Here is an 18,788-nt window from a genome sequence, read left to right as displayed (position 1 = left end):
GAAAAACGAACATCTGGTCAGAATTTTCTGTCATCAGTTTGACGACGTGCTGCTCTATAAGATTTTGTTTGCACAAACAGAAGGCCGGATTTAGGGTAAAGCTACTATAGTAGGTGGTACAGGCACGGTGGTGATGATTCAGAGCCCCATCCAGAATAAATGAGACCTCACACTAAGCTCGACATGGGTCTCTACCGTCACGAGTGGGATGGAAAGAAGAGAAATCGATCGTGAAAGGAGCACGTACTCATCATCATCATCACAATTAAAACTTTAGCGCTGGATATTAATCGCCGTTCACCTCCACCGGAACAAGAGAAGAGAAACACTTGTATTGCAGTAGGTCAGGGCGATGCACTCGCTCCTTTGCTGCACGAACGAAAAAGAAGAAGAAAAACACCCATGATGAGAATACCAACTCTCCTATCCAGGCATCCAGCTAACCCCACGACCTGTATTTCTATAGCTGGAGCACTCGGCTCATCTACTCCGTGCACGCAGCAACAGCAAAAGCGTGAGGAGGAGAGCGCGCGGCAGGACCAGGAGCCGGAGCGTGTCACGCCGATCCGGCCTCTTTATTGTTCGCACGCCTTCCCCCCCTCGACTCCCTCCACCGTTGGCGCTCCTCCCGCCCGCCCCGCTCTCTCAAAAGTAAACCCCTCCCTCCTCTTCCTCCTGCCCAGAACCCAACGGTCACTCACTCTTCCCCATCGACCAACCAGCCAGCCAGCCCAGCTACCCACATTTTCCCAGGCCTTCGTCTGCCACTGCTTCCGATCGCTCCACACCCGAGACCAAGACGCCAAAAACACCCGCACAGAGACGCTCGATCACCACGCGCGCGCCATTTCTTTGCTCCCCCGCGCACGTCTCGATCGCCGGGTGCGGAGCTTAACCCGGCCGCCGGCCGAGGCACGGAGCGGAAACGACGACACGGCACAGTAGATCTGCCACGCACGCGCGGCTGCTGGGGCTCGGTGCGATGGGGAGCGGGGAGGAGGAGAGGGGCGGCGCGAGCGAGGCCGCCTTCACGGACTCGGCCGACGGGAGCAGCTCCAGCTCCGACGCCGCCTCCACCGACGACTGGCCCGCCCTCGCGCTGGCAGCACCCAAGAAGACGCCGGCCTGCGGCGGCGCCCCCGACGCCGAGATGAGCGGCAAGCAGAAGCGCAGGGCTGGGCCAGGTACACGGGCTTCTCACTCGTCTGTCAGAGGCGAAGCAAGCCAGCAACAATGTAGGTACTGGTGCTAATGTTATTGTGTGCAGAGATGGAGCTGATGAAGGAGAGGTTCGCGAAGCTGCTGCTGGGCGAGGACATGTCCGGGAGCGGCAAGGGCGTCTGCACCGCGCTCGCCATCGCCAACGCCATCACTAACCTCTGCGGTCAGTATCCCATCTTTGCTCCATTTCTTCATGATTTCTTTCTTTCTTTCCACAGTAGGAGAGAGTTGTCAGCGAGTGTCTTGTGCAGCTACCATCTTCGGGCAGCTGTGGAGGCTGGAGCCGCTCCAGCCGGAGAAGAAGGCCATGTGGCGGCGGGAGATGGACTGGCTGCTCTGCATCAGCGACCACATCGTCGAGCTCGTCCCCACCTGGCAGTCGTTCCCCGACGGAACCAGGCTTGAGGTACCACCAACCGGCACCTAAACATTTCAACCAGCGCTGCGATTTTCAGCGTACGGATGCAGGCTAGGCAGACCGAGCAATAGGCCGGCTGAAATCACGAGCCGAAAGTTCAAAACGGTGGATCAAATGTCTTCGCCTGTCAGTACTCCCGGGTGAATGTACATTTGATTATTGAGCACCGCCAGAGCACGGGAACAGTTTATAATGTCGACTTTAGTAGCACATGGACCGCTAGAAAATCGCTATTAAGCACGCATTTAGCAACCATGGCACCCATATAAACAGAGAGAAATGTTAGGTGCGCCCATGATTTTTCTGATCGAAACTTTGCGGTTGTGGCGCCATGCTGTTGTGCTTGCGAAAATTTGTTGCCGGATGAGGGCAACTGCCCGTGCTGTCTTAATTATATGACAGCAAATGGTAGCAGTTTAATTAAAAGTGCCCGATAGAAGATGCCATGCTGGTGATACGAGGTATTTCTAGGAGTACGATAGTGACTCCACAACGGTAATGAAGCCAAAAAAAAATGCAATTGAAGACAGAACGTATTGTGAATAATAGTACTACTGGCTAATGAAAACAAACCAAATCTCCAGTACATATTGTGATTCTGTAGAACAGGTTCCCAGTTACTAGTACGGAGTCCACTGCAATGAGTCGATTGAGAAATCTAGACACATGTCATGCGTACCATGCGATTGCTCTTTGACAGAGTGGATCAGCGTGCTCCTAAGGCATAAGGAATAGTGATGGGTGGACCTACTGGCTTACTGCATATGCATTACAAATCAAATATGAATGATGATTTATCAATTATCAATTATTAGCCATGAAATAATTGTCAAGGCGCAAATGCGACGACTCATTGATAAAGTTCAGCCTTCACCTCTAAGCAACTGGCTTACACGTTTTCCGGACCCTTCGTTTCAGATCATGACAAGCAGGCCACGGTCAGATTTGTACATCAATCTGCCGGCGCTTCGGAAGCTAGACCACATGCTCCTCGTGAGTTCTCCCAGCTGTGAATTCACCGCACAAGCAATCTGAAAAATTCAGCAACATCTAACAACATGATCGACACATGGCAGGAAATCCTGGACAGCTTCAGGGACACTGAATTTTGGTACGTCGACCAAGGGATATGCGCGGCGGACTGCGACGGCTCAGCCTCGTTCCGGGCGGCCTTCCACCGCCGCGACGACAAATGGTGGCTGCCGGTGCCCCGGGTGCCACCCGGGGGCCTCCGCGACAAGACGAGGAAGCAGTTGCAGCACAAGCGCGACTGTGCGAACCAGATCCTCAAGGCTGCAATGGCCATCAACAGCAACGCCTTGGCAGAGATGGATGTCCCCGAGTCGTACCTCGACTCCCTGCCAAAGGTATCACCATGATCTAGCCTCAGCGTGCAATATTCAGTAATGTCAGTAATGTCTCTTGCTCACGACTTGGTGGTGCAATTTTGTGTGGTAGAACGGGAGGGCGACTTTGGGCGACGTGATATACCGCTACATAACGTCGGATCACTTCTCCCCCGAGTGCCTTCTCGACAGCCTAGACCTGTCGACGGAGTACCAGGCCCTGGAGATTGCCAGCCGTGTCGAGGCATCGGTCCACGTGTGGCGCCGCAGGGTGCCCGCGAAACCGGTGAACGGCTTAGGCCGCACCGCCAGCGCAAGGTCGTGGAGCATGGTGAGAGACATGCTGATGGACTCGGAGAAGAGGGAGCTGCTCGCGGAGCGAGCAGAGGGCCTCTTGATATGCCTCAAGCAGAGGTTCCCTGCACTGACGCAGACAAGCCTGGACATGAGCAAAATTCAGTACAACAAGGTTGGTTTGCTTGCAAGTGTGTGTCCCTTTGTCTGTCTTTCCACCCATTTGCCTGTCAACAACTGAGTTCATTCACCATCGCTGCATGGTGAACAATTTTCAGGATGTGGGCAAGTCGATCCTGGAGAGCTATTCGAGGGTTTTGGAGAGCCTGGCTTCGAACATCGTGGCGCGCATCGACGATCTTCTCAACATCGACGAGCTGAACAGGCACGTGGAGCAACTGTCGTCGGGTGAAGCCGACCTGAAGATGGCGTGCGGCAGGGCTGTGGTGCCGCCCTACCAGCAGGTGCCTGCCTCGGGCACGCCGTTCGTGACGGCGTACGCCACGCCGAGCTTCTCCCCGGGGCGGCTGTCGAGCCCGAGGACCTCGGTCGGTGCCGGCAGACGGTCTCAGGGCAGCAGGGCTGCCGCCGCCGCGAAGAAGGCCTTGACGGACCATCTCAGCCCGTCGGAGGTCAGGGGGATGATCATCGTGAACCGGAGCACGATGATCGATGTCTCGACGACCACGGACCTGTGAGGCTAGGCCAGTGGACGGCTCGTAGAATTGCTTGTCCCTCTGTGCATAAGTGTGTCCTTCATTTGTGCTCACGTTCTTACTGTGTCTTTAACTCTTAGTGCTTAGCTATGGAGTACCGCTGCTGCTTCTTTTTGCGAGAAGAAGCTGCTATGTATCGTTGCTCGCCTTCAATAGAAGAATGGAAAAGAAAAACGAAGTGTCCTGCTGTTTGCATACCTCGTGATCAGATATTTATTATCATAATATGAAAGTTCAGTTTGCCTGCTAAATCAGGTGGAATTACCTACACCAGTTAGTTCGATCGGTACGGACGGACTCCAGTTAAAAGTGGAAACCTGCAGCTTCTACTGCTGTTTTCTGGAACCTGAAGAACCGGAAAGGCAGTGTGGCCTGGCTCTCGCGTTTTCAAGAACTCCGGCCAGTGATCGCACCGCCGACGTACCCGCAATGATGGCCAGCGAGCAGAGGGCCTCTTGATATGCCTCAAGCAGAGGTTCCCTGCACTGACGCAGACAAGCCTGGACATGAGCAAAATTCAGTACAACAAGGTTGGTTTGCTGTGCAAGTGTGTGTCCCTTTGTCTGTCTTTCCACCCATTTGCCTGTCAACAACTGAGTTCATTCACCATCGCTGCATGGTGAACAATTTTCAGGATGTGGGCAAGTCGATCCTGGAGAGCTATTCGAGGGTTTTGGAGAGCCTGGCTTCGAACATCGTGGCGCGCATCGACGATCTTCTCAACATCGACGAGCTGAACAGGCACGTGGAGCAACTGTCGTCGGGTGAAGCCGACCTAAAGATGGCGTGCGGCAGGGCCGTGGTGCCGCCCTACCAGCAAGTGCCTGCCTCGGGCACGCCGTTCGTGACGGCGTACGCCACGCTGAGCTTCTCCCCGGGGCGGCTGTCGAGCCCGAGGACCTCGGTCGGTGCCGGCAGACGGTCTCAGGGCAGCAGGGCTGCCGCCGCCGCGAAGAAGGCCTTGACGGACCATCTCGGCCCGTCGGAGGTCAGGGGGATGATCATCGTGAACCGGAGCACGATGATCGATGTCTCGACGACCACGGACCTGTGAGGCTAGGCCGGTGGACGGCTCGTAGAATTGCCTGTCCCTCTGTGCATAAGTGTGTCCTTCATTTGTGCTCACGTTCTTACTGTGTTTTTAACTCTTAGTGCTTAGCTATGGAGTACCGCTGCTGCTTCTTTTTGCGAGAAGAAGCTGCTATGTATCGTTGCTCGCCTTCAACAGAAGAATGGAAAAGAAAAACGAAGTGTCCAGCTGTTTGCATACCTCGTGATCAGATATTTATTATCATAATTTGAAAGTTCAGTTTGCCTGCTAAATCAGGTGAAATTACCTGCATCAGTTAGTTCGATCGGTACGGATGGACTCCAGTTAAAAGTGAAATCCTGCAGCTTCTACTGCTATTTTCTGGAACCTGAAGAACCGGAAAGGCAGTGTGGCCTGGCTCTCGCGTTTTCAAGAACTCCGGCCAGTGATCGCACCGCCGACGTACCCGCAATGATGGCGAGCCGAATCTTTCCATCACAAGGCCATACGTGGCTCATCTCCAGCGTAGTGGAGCGCAGTAGGTAGTGCTCGAAATGGAACTACGGAGGGCTCAGTTCACGCGCGCGGGCAAAAGAGAAGTGAAGGGAGCGGTGGTGCACCCTCCACTCCGGGCCTCCCACACCATGTTACCCGGGCGAGATCTTCAAGCGGCCATCGATGGCCTCCATCCACCATGACCCGGAGAGCTGTATATATACCCTGGCCGAGGCACCAGGACGATCACCATCGGAGCGCGCACTGCAGAGAGAGAAGAGAAGAGAAGAGTGAGGTGCGGCCAAGAGAAAAGAGATGGAGTCCAAGGCGGCGAGGTGCCTCTGCTTGCTGGCGATGCTCCTGGTGGCCGGGCTCGGGGCGGCGCGCGGCGCCGGGGAGTGCGGCCGCGTGCCGGCGGACAGGATGGCGCTCAAGCTGGCCCCGTGCGCGGCGGCCACCCAGAACCCCGGGGCCAAGGTGGCGCCCGGCTGCTGCGCGCAGATACGCAGCATCGGGCGCAGCCCCAAGTGCCTGTGCGCCGTCATGCTGTCCGCCACCGCGCGCCAGGCCGGCGTCAAGCCCGCCGTCGCCATGACCATCCCCAAGCGCTGCGCCATCGCCAACCGCCCCATCGGCTACAAATGCGGCCGTAAGTTCATTTATTCTGATGATGTTCGATCCTTTCTAACCCTGTAGCAACTCTGTCCCTTGGAGCCATCATCGTTTGCTTTGCTCTGTTTTTTTTTCTCTGTGCAGCATACACCCTGCCATGAGGAGCACATGTGGTGGAACTGGAAGAGCTTTCCAACTCTTGGAACATATGGAAGAGCAGATGACATACACCTGATGCCATCTTTGTCATGTGGAACTTTTACCTGAATCTTTTATGAATAAATAATGTGGTTGTAATGCCTCTGTTGGAATATATAATATAATGAAGTACCTTCCCAAATCTTATGGTATATTGACAAGAACACTTCCCAAACTTATATATGAAGTTCCAACAGTACATTTTTAATAGTACAATGTAAATGATCTCTGCTTCTCCAGCGCTTCTGGTCTGGAGAGAGGATCAGACGGTACAAGCAGCACAGGTTTGGTACTATGTATAGGAGTCATCAGAGACCAGACTGCCCAGGTTAGGCGGAATGGCCTCGGGACCCTTTATGCAACCTGACACCAAGTTCTAGGTACTTGTAGGTTCATTACATTTCACAGCTAAAGCACAAGAAGGTAAAGGCACACACACGCGCACACAGCATCTGCCCAGGAGTGATGATGCGTCCAAATACTGCCACCACCGATGAGCGAATGTTTCTCCACTATGTAAGGTATATAACTGCTATAAAGGAAATTAGGTTCAACAGCTCCCCCTTCGATTTCCTGCCAACAGCGGTGAAACAGAACGGTGAGGAAACAATCAAACCAATGATACAATGACAATGATTTAGAGATACAATGACAATGATTTAGGTAAATAAAAACCATCACCGGGAGACAGAAAACATTCTGCAGCATAGCTACGTCTGATAACTTGGTTCTGACTATGTTGCCATCACTGGGGATCTAGGGAACCTTAGTTAAAAATTAGGATTGACAAGTTACTTAAAGTGTCTTTTTTAGAAATTCAGTACTTGTTTTATGATAATACAAAAGTATGACGATCCTCGAGAGTGATTTACACTACTGCCTGAGCCGTATCCTCTTTTGGAGTAATAATTCTGTTTCTCAAGACGAAAGTAATGGTATTGCAAGCAATACAACTTAAAGGAACATCCGCACAAGTGGTGAGCATACTTCTGCTGTTGCTTTCTCACCCAAACTGAACTGGATACAACAAAGTCCTCGGACTACATTTAAGGCAACTAATTGCTTACCTAAAGTCCCTAAATATAGTGATTATGACATAAAAAGTAGGGGGTTAACTACGGTTTTTACCCAGGACATTTCTTTTCTTCCCAGTGACCTTTGTTATCTTATCTCAACCACAACTACATCATTATACTGTACACCAACCCCACAGCTTGTTAAAAAAAATCGCCATTGACATTAAAGCCTTGACACTGGCAACACGGGTGAATAAACAAAATTTCTTCTTCGTATATGATGATATTATAAATAGGAAAGGAGAGAAGAAATATACTCTCTGGAGAACTGGGAGAAGAATTTGGGTTTGGGCAAATTTCACACAAAAAATTAGGTGAGAGTGTGAAATATTTGATATCACTAATAACTAAATTCCATCCCATATTAAGCTTCGAGTAATTCGAAGTTTACTACTGTACGTATTAACTATTCTGACTTCTGAAACAAAGTATGGGAGAATATGCTCGCTTTCTGATAAAGAACAGCATCTGTGAACACGGTAACTGATGCAGAGGCGAAGTGAGCAAAAGTGGATATGAGTTGCTCAGGTGGGCATACGCCCCCCTATCGCTTTCCAGAAAATTATCGATTACCTATGTAAGCTGAATAATATATAGCATATCACATGTAAGCAGAGAGCAAGACCAAACCATAATAATGTAACCAATGTCCAATAGTAAGGTCCTCGTTTTACCTTGTTCGAAAAGGGAGAGGACACCAAGCTCTTGCTTAGTAGTAAAACGAGCCTGGCAACAAAATAAATAAATACATCAGTCAACCATATAACTCAGTCATAATATATGCCCAAATATACAACACTATACCTTGCCACCAATCGCCATGAGAATCTGCGACAGGATCCTTCTTATCCACCTTGTACTGAAATGAACAAAAAGGTGTTCAAAACCTTGGTTGCCTAAAGCGCTGATTAAAAAGTGAAAGTACATATGAATTATAAGCATGAGTTAAGCTTTTTGTTTAGCGATTTCTTACATCACTGTATTCCGTGGCTTGCTTAGGTGCAGAGCTGCCGTAATATTCTCGGCCACCATAGTGCACAGAAGAACCAAAACAAGACGACGTACCAACCGAGTCATACTTGTTATCCTTGGTATATGTTGTGCGGCCCCTAGCAGGACTCCACTGGGATTTACCATCTGTAAGACAAATCAATATGTTAGTTATTTTTCGGTCGTTGCATTTCTCAGTGATTCAAACCAAGCAAGATAGATCACCAAGACGATATTACTTTACGAAAGAAACAACCCATAATGTGTGGACATGACTATCGGCAGAGTTTAGCGCTTAGGGTTGTGGCCTTTGTTCTGATTGAAACTGGCCTACTCGTAGGCTTGTCTATAACTTTTTCCTTCAATTATATAATGCATAAAGATGCAAGGCTTTTGCACTTTCTCAAAGATTTTTATTTTGTGGGGACAAGAATAAGAAATAAAAATTTCTAGTTGGTTGAAGATAGCTAACATGTTCACGCTGTACTTCACCTTGTACAAGTATGAAGACTGCAACCAAAGATGAAAGCTCCAAAGTTTCAAAACTTATCTGGCAGTGAAATTTTATCTCTCTTCTCCTTTTGAAGGTAAAGGTAGGTGGGCTTTGCTGGTCAACTCAGCGGACAAGAGTTATACATGCTTTAAATGCTTTTGAGATTTTCTTTTGAGGGATTAAATGTTTTTGAGTTTGGAAAATTTCCAACGCTTCCTCGGCACTAAATAGCCTGCAGTTTGTTGAAAGAGAAAACAGTTCTTCTTCATTGGTATAGATGTGTGACGTACTATTCCGTTCCATTTCCACAGTACGTAGTACCGGAATGGCAAAAAGGAGAATATGAGACGAGACGAGACGAGACGAGACGAGAGGAGGGAGTTGTGCAACTACCTGTCATGCTGGCCTGAGCATTGCCGTTCTGCCCCTTGAAAAGAATGGCGTACAAGTCCTGCTCTTTGCCGTTTACCTTGAAAACAAGACAAAAACGGGAAACGTCCAAATTAGTAGATGGCAACATCACAATATGAATCCTTTGCCCGTAAGAAAACATCGCAGCATGAATCCCCCTAATTAATAAGGCCTATTACGACGGGATACTCAAGATAATCGGTATCCACTTGGAGAGAAGGGCGTATCTAGATCAAAAAGTCTACCAAAATTCTCGCATATTCAGTCCAGCAGACGGGGGCCTCGCGAGAAAACTAAAATCATCGCGCGAGCAAGGAAGGATTAAAAACAAGGGGAATCCGATCTAGCAATCGACGCCCTGCTCGCGCGCGAGGAGAGCCGTCTGCACCGCCGCAATCACGCGAGAGATCACGTCGGGCGGCAGCACGGACGCCGGCCGAACCACGGAGACATAACACCGAACAGGGAGAAGGCGTGAGGGAAGAGACGGGTACCCCGTGCGGTGCCGGGTGGAACAGGCTGCTGAGCGGCGAGTCGGCGACGGCGTCGGCGGCGGCGGCGGCGCGGGGAGGCGACTTCTTAGTCGCCGCGCGCGGCTGCGGCTGGGCCTGGGGCGAGGACCTCTTGGGCTCCATTTCGGGGGACGGACGGACGGGCGGATGGAAAGGAGGAGCTGCCGCTGAGGATTAGGGCACGTGAACGCGGCGGTTGTGTCGTAGGCGGCGGCGGGAGGAGGGAGGAGGAGACGGGGAGTCCAGGCAAGCGCTACTGCTCAACTACTCGTTCCGACTCGTGGCGCTCTGCCCCGGCCTCCATGCGTGCCCCGCATTTAAAGGGCCCGGGCCGCGGGGGTGTGGGCCGCCATTACGTGGATCTCGAGGGGCCTACGCGCGAAACTGTGGCGGATAGATGCCCGCCCCTCGGTAGTGAACGCGTCGCGCCGCCGTTCAGGTTCAGCTGTTGCCGTCGGCCGGGCCGCGGTGGCGAACGTGGGTGGGCGTGCCGCCAGTCGGAGGGAGGGGACGACGGGCGGCGGCGAAAAGGACGTGACGCTGATGCGCGACGGAAGAGATCCATCGCCGGACGTCTCCGTTCGTTGTACTGCACCGGGTCGAGCTCGACCGAGGGGGGAGGCTTTACGGCGCTGAAAGTGCTGACGGGAAGCTGGACTGACGGAACTGTGTCGATGACGCGTGGGCCCGCGAGACGGAATTCCGTCGAAACTAACGGGAGTTGGGGTTCTGTGCAAAAACCAAACGGCGTTCGGGGGATTTTTTTTTCTTTTTCGTTTTTTTTTTGCGGGAAGAAAATGGAATCCTTGAATGGAGAAGATCTAAAATTAAATGTAGAATATCCTCTTAACAGAGGATTCGGGAAGAAAATGGAATCCTTGAATGGAGAAGATCCAAAATTAATGTCATGTCATATTCACTGGATCTCTATGTAATTGGATTTGCACAAGGCAGGTTGGTTGCACTGAACGAACAAACAAATATTTTGAGTGAGATTTGAATATTATATACACAAAATAAAGTGAAAAGGGGCTCTATAGGATTAATAATAAACCTTCAAATTTCTACGATCCTTTGTACCAAGGAGGGTTGAAGTGTGGTTCTTTTTTCTGGTGTTACATAGAGCTTGTAACAAAATATAAACCTTTGCTTTGTAAGACCTATCCTATTTAAATTGAGTGCTAAAGGCACGAACACCAATGGGCGTAAAACTGTAAAATGTAAATAAAGTCAGGGACTACTGGTGTAATAAGTCGCCCAACAAAGACTCAACCTCGATAAAGATTGTATCACTTGCAAGGATAATGCTTCTTGGGCTCGATGTGGAACTGAGTATATGACTTCCTTCTTTCCACTTGGGGTCAAACTGGGGACTACTAAAAAATATATCGAGTGAAGTGGTTGTATAAATGGTAAGAACAAGAAGGAGACGACGTGTCATTATGATGGTGCGACATGACATACAAAGCAGGGAAAATATCTAGTGGTACCAACCTTTAGGTGCTACCGTGATACAAGCTTCTGGGCCGTCGGGTTTTCAGATCAGACGGCTCTCAATAACTCTGCAACATTTGCAAAAAAGCCTACGAGGAGTTTAAAAATTCCGCATAGATCCAGCGGATCCAACAGGTCCCGGATGTCGTCCGATCTAAGAATCCGACGGCCCAGATGCCTGTATCACGGTAGCATTTTAGTCTCGGTAGCATCAGATACTCTCCCATACAAAGCAATGCTCACTAGTAGAAAAAGGGCCTTTAGTCCCGGTTCTGGAACCGGGACTAAAGGGTCGTTACTAAAGCCTCCCCCAACCGGTACTAAAGGAAATTTTATGATTTTTTTTAAAAAAAATAATTTTTTTTTATTTTCAAATTTATGAATTATTTTAACCTCTAATCTCTAATCACCCCTCATCACGGCTCAATTTAACCTCTAATCTCTAATCACCCCGCATCATTCCAAATTATCTAACTTTCCGGACGGTCACCCATCCTCTCACTACTCCAGCCTGAGCACGCTTAACTTCCGGGTTCTATTCTCCCTCGTTTCCAAGTCTGCACTTGTTGTTTTACTGACAATAGTAAGATGTCAATCCTATTAACCCTCAGGAATTTAGCTTGAGCATGAAGTCAAACATTTCACTGTTTGAGTTTGAAACTATTGTTCTAAAAAACAATAATTATTAGTAACACTAATATTACTTAAATAAGTAGTTTGACTATAGTTTGACCACAGTTTGACCAGATTTGATCAAAATTCAAAAAAACTGAAATAATTATTTAGTAACACTAATATTTCTTGAATAATTAGTTTGACCACTGTTTGACCAGATTTGACCAAAATTCAAAAAAACTGAAATAATTATTTAGTAACACTAATATTCTTGAATAATTATTTAGTAACACTAATACTTCTTGAATAAGTAGTTTGACCATAGTTTGACCAGATTTAACAAAAATTCAAAAAAAAACCAGAAATTTGAGCATAACTTTTTTCCCTTTTAGAATTTGAGCATTCTAAAAATTTGCAAACAGGCCATAGGCCGTCAAAATCGGATGCGGATTTTCATGCTGAACATTTTGATATATTATACTTTTTTTCTGACATCGTATGCAAAAGTTATAGCCGTTTTACATTTTTCCTACACTTTTTGCAAAACATGTCCAAATTTAAGTTTTTAAATTTTCCTAACTAGTACATGTAGTAACATAACTACATCTGGAAGGATTTTAATTTTTGAAGTTTTTATCATTTTCTTTTGCTTTTTACAAAACTGAAAAGGCGGTCCGGGGGGGGGGGGGGGGGGGTTAGAGTTTGAAAATGGGACCTTTAGTACCGGTTGGTGGCTCGAACCGGGATGTTGTTGTGAGTTCAAGGGAAATACTATGAAAACTGATTATTTACCACATTTTGTAAAACATTGGATGTTGTTGTGAGTTTCGTTTATAAAATTGAGAAGAACATTGTCCCTTTTTGGGGAGAAAAAATGAGAACAATCACGAATGCACACGAATCATATATGCCACTTGCAACATCTGGCTGGTTATGTATTATAAAAACACAGTAGATTTCAACTTGAATAACAACTATAATTTTTTTTAGTGTGACTAGCATTTATGCATGCATACTCTATTGTGTGCTATGCAATAGTCAAATGTTTAGAAAAAAAATAGCAATACATGTTATATCAATAATTAAATTTACAAACATGTACATGCGACGAGTGTGTATTTAAAAAAAATCAACAGGGTAATAACAAGCGGACCCAAATAAAGAAGAAACCTATAGATCAGTGATACAAAAAACGTAACAACTGGACCCAAAGAGAGACAAAAATTACGAAGTGGCTTATGAAACTTGCAACGAGGACCCCAAAGAGAGAAAAAGGAACAAAATTGGGGCAAGATCTATCCCCTGACGGAACTAATCTCGGTGGTGCCGAAGACGAAACCACTTGGCTTGACGAAACTTCCATAGCACCATGCATGGATTCCTTCCTGGAGCAGCACTGCCACCCCTTTGTCATCATCACAGAGTAATAAATTGGGCCGCCTTTCGGCCACATAGCACGACGGATTGTCGAAGGAGGCGACCATTATCCGCCATGGGCACCATAGCTCCTCCAAAACCGCTGTTGATGATGCACTTGAATCCTATCTACGACATCCATCACCCAGTATCTCCTTCACTGCCTCTCCATCACCACAACGGAATCGTCCATCGAGCAAGAGATGGAGGTCCTCTAGCAGATCAGGGTCGGAACTAATCTTTCTGAAATCTCATATCCAATGAGACATCCAACCCGAGCCCCACCGGGATCTTCCACCAACTCTCCCAACATTACCTTGATGGCAATAAAGAAGAAGAAAAACCGGCATAGTGGCTCACCCTGGAGCGACGACACACTTATTAGAAGAGGCGAAACCAGATCCATGGTCCACTGTACCCTCCACAGTGGAGGTGGGCAGGAACACCACACCTATGACCACCCTTGTTTTGCACTAGTAGCGGTGGATAACACTCGAACGTTATGGTGTTGGTCGCCAAGGAGAAAAATCAAGGCAAGCGCCTCAACCCACATGAGGAATCCGGAGTCCTCTCCTTGGTCGCTCCAGCCGGCGGGGCCGCTGAAGAGACAGAGAGACTATCAAGAGGGGATATAGGGGAGAGAAACGACGTGTTTGTTTCATTCATTTGGTTTGAGAGAGATCAGTGTGCAATTAGGATTGTAATAATATTCCAAGTGTATGAATTATAGCAAATGAGTCCAAAAGAGGAAGGAAAACAAAAGCATGCTATTCTAATCTCCGACAATTTAATGACCAAACCTCTTTCTATATGAAACTATTATCTTCGTGTATAGATAAAGTTCGTACTAGACTCCAAATAGGTATACTTCATATACTCGAAACATGGTAAATCATAAAGCCCAATGCACCGTGTGCCACCTCAATAATAATTAATTTGCCTTGAGATATATCTCACATTTAAGTTCAAACTCAGAAAATATAACTACACTCCGTGGTCACCCCCAACATGGTGTATCGGCATGTGCAAGTGAAGTTGCTTCGCAGGCCCTCTAACGCTTGTGGCCCCCATCAGATGCGTCGACATCGACCTCGACATGGTCCTCGAGAGTTTTCCTGCCAAGTGGACCACCACCCCCACGAGATATCATGGGCTACCTTTGTATATGCACCGTATGTGGAGGATCGATGTGCAACCTCTCGTCGACACAGCGGCGGGTAAGCTCGTCCTATGGCATGGAGGCAACATCACAGAAGCTGTAAGGGATGCCCTTGTCAAATCGGTCCTCATGGCGCAGTCAACCTACCACATGACGCCCTTAGTCCTCACAGATGGGACGCTTGGGGCAGTGAGAAGCTTGAGCATGCCTTTCTCTAGTCGGGCTCCGACAAGGTTTCAACTGTCAATGCAAGGTGACCTGGAAGCTGGTCTGTAGGCTGAAAAAGTTTGGAGGCTTGGGGATTTTGGACTTGTGCAAGTATGCTAGAGCACTCCGGTTGTGTTGGCCATGGTACAAACTGAAGGAGCCGGATTGATACTGGGTTGGATTGCGGACACCTTGTAGCAAGGTGGACATGGCCCTCTTCTACATTGCATAGCTTCTTGGGACCAAGCCAAAGGATATTGCGCCCCTGATCTTTGATATCTCCACTGGCAGGAGCCTCGCCATGTGGGACGCTTTGCATGGCGTTGCTTGGCTCACGAAGATAAAAAATGGCTCTTGTGTTCTCGGTCACCCACATTGTGCAATTCTGCACCCTTTGGGTAAGTCTAGAACAAGTGCAACTCTGCGGTGACATTGTCGACAATATTCTTTGGAAGCTGATCACCGGCGCAAGTATTGCTCGGCATCCGCCAACAAGGCCCAGTTCCATGTGACGATTGACACCATCATGGCACCGATGGTTTGGGGCAACCAGACACCTCCCAAGTGCATTTTTTTGCTTGCCCGTCCTCAAGAATAGAGTCTGGATGATGACCGTTTGGAGAGAAGAGGTTGGCCAAACTGTAGTTTATGTCAGCTTTGCAAGAGGGAGCCTGAGTCGGCGGTCCATACGTTGTTCACGTGCAGGCGCTGTGTCAAACTTGGAATGCCGTCAAATTTTGGATTGATGTGTCGGAAATCGACACCGCTACCTGGCAAGCACTCCCCTCGGTTCACGCTTGGTGGGAGGCCACTGTGTTGCGAGGAGGGCATAGGAGACACCCGATGGCCTCGCTCTAATGTCGGGCGTCTAGGAGATGTGGAATGAGAGAAAGTCGAGGGTTCTAAAAAGTAATTCTAGGATGCCATCCATAATCATTGCACACATTAAGAATGAGGCCAAGGATTAGACCATTGCCGGGGCGAAGCACTTGAGTTCCCTCATGCCACGACACTAGACTTTTGTTTTTTCATTTGTTAAGCGTAACGGACCTCGCTAAGAACCTTGCTAACCTTCTTGTTTATCACTGAGATGACGCAAAACTTCTTCCTCTGTTTCTGAAAAAAGTACGCCTGCTTTGAAACAACAATTGACACACTACCTTCGATGCACTTTGTTTAGATAGATAGCACTTATGTACTAGAGGATTACTGAACCGATGCAAATCAGTGGAGCAATCCAACGAAAATACGAAGGTGACCATGGTTTCACTTCCACGCACTCCTGAATAGCAAATTCAAAAGGCAAGTACTCGAACTTTTTTTGGAAAAAATATAAATTTTGGGTACCAAACTTGATCCAGCAATCCAATGTTCTAGATCACTGGGTTGTATCTGACCCCGAGCCATCTAGAAGGTCAATCTCGATCCATGGATGTCAGCAGCGAATTCTCATCATTTTCAGGCTTTTTTAACATCATCACTCAGCACGGAGAGGCGCAAAAAGGATGTCTGTTTGGGTGCGGGAACTAGCAGATAGGCAGATTCTCGCGCCCATGTGCACACAAGCACTTTGACTTTGCAATTCGATGAGGATCCACGGAGCACGGCATATACCAAAGCCCTTGGCCCTCCCGCCCTTTGACCTCACCGCCTACGAGGACGATACCATTCCCTGCTCCGGCGACGTCGACAGATTCCCGGCCTTATCGTCGCCTCTCTTCTCCAACCCACGGCCCCCAGCTAGCCACCGCCAGTGCCATGCCGGTCGAATATCCATCTTTCCGCGATTCCAGCAGCTTTGGGGCTCAACAAGTGTCGCCGGAGTTGTTGTTCGGGTTAACCAAGGACGGAGGATCTAGTTCTTCGGAAAGAAGAGACGGGACGTCCTTGGAAAAGAGGAGATGGGACGAGCCGACGAAGGATCCTGGCAACTTGCCTTTCCAGTTCATCACAAGAGTTGGAGTTTGCGACGACACAAACACAAGCGGCATGCATACGTGCGCGCGGCGTGCGTCTACGCAGGGCGGCATGGGGCATCATCCATGGCCTCATCGGCGTTTATCCGGAGGCTGACTGGAGTGTGACTGTGCACGCGTGGTCCGCGTGGTGTGGAGACCGGCCTATCTACGAGCCTGCCTACTACGTACATACACGGCGCCGCGGATGGACTTGGACTGAATTGGCTCCGCTTTGGGCTGGTCCAAGACAGGAGTCCCGAGAAGTTGGCTCTAGACTCTTGTTGCTTCGGCGCAGGCTACGACGCGGAGGACGTAGCATCGGCTCTGTCCAACCACCTGTCGTGCGCTCGGGCGCATGCCGATCGGATCAGCTTGCGAGTAGACTCCACCCCAACTGACAAAAGCTCCCACGAGAGGAGAGACGCACACTGCGACAGCGAGTCTTTGCGTCATCCGAGGCGTCAAGTGAGCACGACACGTCGAGGCCGCCCAAGCACCAGCCGATACTGGAGACTGGATAGATTACGGGGTTATCCTTGAAACGAAGATGCCGCTTTTGAAGAACACCGGTCGGTGAATTCTCCGGAGCATGATGCACGCGCGCACTCGACCCGAGGCTCATCCTTATCTCGCTCGCTCACTCACTCGCTCGCCCAAGATTCTGCACCGCGCGGGCGGGCATCAGCCTGTCCAGGTCAAAGCCCGTCGAAACCACGCACGGCGAGACGCAGTGCGGCAATGGCGCGGGGTGGGTCACCGGGGATCGACGTGAAACCGGCAGCCTCCGCGCGCCTATCCACACGCGCACGCGCGACGTGATTGCCCCGTTCCCGATCGCAATCTTTTTCCGTTCTCATATGCACCGTCGCGCTGAGCTTCACGCTTTACCGGCCAATAATTCCGGCCTCGCATCGCATCTTTCGGGCGGAGAAGTATCACGGCGGGCGGTGGCGGACAGGTGAGGTCCACGCCGACGTGTCAAGGATGCTGCGGGGTACGTAGGGCCGCCGCCCCCGCGCTTTCTATCCTGTTCGCCACGGACGGCGACGGCACGGCCGGTGGCGACGGCGCCAGGTGCGGATGCCGCCGGTGGTTTGTGCTGGCGGACGGGACCGGGACACGTCCCTCTCCCGGGCCGCACAGGGGAAAAGGGCGGGAGATCAGATTAGTATAACTCCGGAAAAGCGCGAATCGCACGGGGAGGGGATCGGCAGAGAGCGAGCGGGAGAATTATTTGCGGACCGGGAAGCGACGTCGCGTCCATGCCATGGTCGACACGACAAGCTGCTGAGCTCGGATAGGAAGAGATAAGGAAAGAATTCAGCGCCAAGCTTGCTGGAGAGATTGCACGAGACGTCTGATCTTGCCCCGGACAGGCGGCGGGTGGAATGATCTCGTGGAAAGGTGTCAGTGCCTCTCGGCCGCATTGATGCTGCCTGCTCAAATCGGGGTAAACGGAATGGGTTCTTGGGTATTGTTCGAGCGGCCCTCATCTCGTCGGAGTGGGTCATATGATTTTTTTTTTTAAAATTCCGATCAATTCATCAAACATCATGACGGTATAAGGAACACGAGAAGTATTAAGAATTACATCCATGTCTGTAAATCATCTAGCAACAACTACAAGCACTGGAACAAACTGAAGGCGCGTCGCTGTCATCACCCCTTCCTCTTCGGAGCCGGGCAAACCTTATTGTTGTAAACGGTCGAAAAAAATTCGTCGTGCTAAGTCCTCAAAGGACCAGCGCACCAGGACGTCAACAACTGCCGACGAAGAGAAGAGTAGATCGGAAGGACCCAATATGTAGACACATGAACAAAGATCGGATCCACACGGATCCATCAAAAACAAGTACCGATCAAATCCCGTGAGATGCGTTGTAAACACACCTCCATACGCCCTCCGAGGATGCAAGACGCACCGTCGGGGCGGAGACTAGGCGGGGAGAACCTTATTCCATTTTCTGGGAGCCGTCCTCGCCTCGTCTTCCTGAGCAGGACACAAACCCTAAACAAACTAAAAAAACATCTAAAATGAAGCATGAGCCCTCCCGCTGGTAAGGGCCGAAATCCACCGCACCTCCATGGCCCTAAGGCCACAGGAGACGAGGCAGATCGGCGAAGACG

At 49.7% G+C, this 18,788-nt stretch overlaps 3 protein-coding genes across 3 annotated transcripts; 2 read left to right on the top strand and 1 right to left on the bottom strand.

Moving 5' to 3' along the window:
- The first annotated feature begins 602 nt into the window (after positions 1-602).
- Positions 603-5,318, top strand: LOC109759276 (rop guanine nucleotide exchange factor 7). Its single transcript, XM_020318097.4, has 9 exons — positions 603-1,184; positions 1,268-1,384; positions 1,473-1,627; positions 2,558-2,632; positions 2,716-3,006; positions 3,098-3,454; positions 3,558-3,911; positions 4,436-4,525; positions 4,630-5,318. The coding sequence occupies exons 1-9, from the start codon at positions 983-985 to the stop codon at positions 5,047-5,049; spliced, it is 2,061 nt and encodes a 686-aa protein (XP_020173686.2). The 5' UTR covers positions 603-982; the 3' UTR covers positions 5,050-5,318.
- A 440-nt stretch (positions 5,319-5,758) lies between these two features.
- LOC109759278 (uncharacterized) lies at positions 5,759-6,511 on the top strand. Its single transcript, XM_020318099.4, has 2 exons — positions 5,759-6,169; positions 6,277-6,511. Exons 1-2 carry the CDS (start codon positions 5,836-5,838, stop codon positions 6,291-6,293), a joined length of 351 nt encoding a protein of 116 aa, XP_020173688.1. The 5' UTR covers positions 5,759-5,835; the 3' UTR covers positions 6,294-6,511.
- LOC109759277 (uncharacterized) lies at positions 6,483-10,115 on the bottom strand. Its single transcript, XM_020318098.4, has 6 exons — positions 9,795-10,115; positions 9,283-9,358; positions 8,380-8,543; positions 8,211-8,265; positions 8,081-8,132; positions 6,483-6,903 (listed from the first exon to the last, which is right to left on the bottom strand). The coding sequence occupies exons 1-5, from the start codon at positions 9,933-9,935 to the stop codon at positions 8,116-8,118; spliced, it is 453 nt and encodes a 150-aa protein (XP_020173687.1). The 5' UTR covers positions 9,936-10,115; the 3' UTR covers positions 6,483-6,903; positions 8,081-8,115.
- Between the last annotated feature and the right edge of the window lie 8,673 nt (positions 10,116-18,788).

Source organism: Aegilops tauschii, chromosome 3, assembly GCF_002575655.3.
Source record: "Aegilops tauschii subsp. strangulata cultivar AL8/78 chromosome 3, Aet v6.0, whole genome shotgun sequence".
NCBI lineage: Eukaryota > Viridiplantae > Streptophyta > Magnoliopsida > Poales > Poaceae > Aegilops > Aegilops tauschii.
Note: the sequence above shows the minus strand (reverse complement) of the source record. Positions and strands in the feature narration are given on the sequence as shown.

Bases quoted from the DNA above. Each gene is read 5' to 3' on its own strand.
- LOC109759276 (XM_020318097.4), top strand. From the start codon at position 983: ATGGGGAGCGGGGAGGAGGAGAGGGGCGGCGCGAGCGAGGCCGCCTTC. The intron at 1,185-1,267 runs GTACACGGGCTT...TATTGTGTGCAG, and splicing joins GAAGCGCAGGGCTGGGCCAG to AGATGGAGCTGATGAAGGAG. The intron at 3,912-4,435 runs GTCAGGGGGATG...AATGATGGCCAG, and splicing joins ACCATCTCAGCCCGTCGGAG to CGAGCAGAGGGCCTCTTGAT.
- LOC109759278 (XM_020318099.4), top strand. From the start codon at position 5,836: ATGGAGTCCAAGGCGGCGAGGTGCCTCTGCTTGCTGGCGATGCTCCTG.
- LOC109759277 (XM_020318098.4), bottom strand. From the start codon at position 9,935: ATGGAGCCCAAGAGGTCCTCGCCCCAGGCCCAGCCGCAGCCGCGCGCG. The intron at 9,359-9,794 runs GTACCCGTCTCT...CTTGTTTTCAAG, and splicing joins TCCACCCGGCACCGCACGGG to GTAAACGGCAAAGAGCAGGA. The intron at 8,544-9,282 runs GTAGTTGCACAA...TTTGTCTTACAG, and splicing joins TGCTCAGGCCAGCATGACAG to ATGGTAAATCCCAGTGGAGT.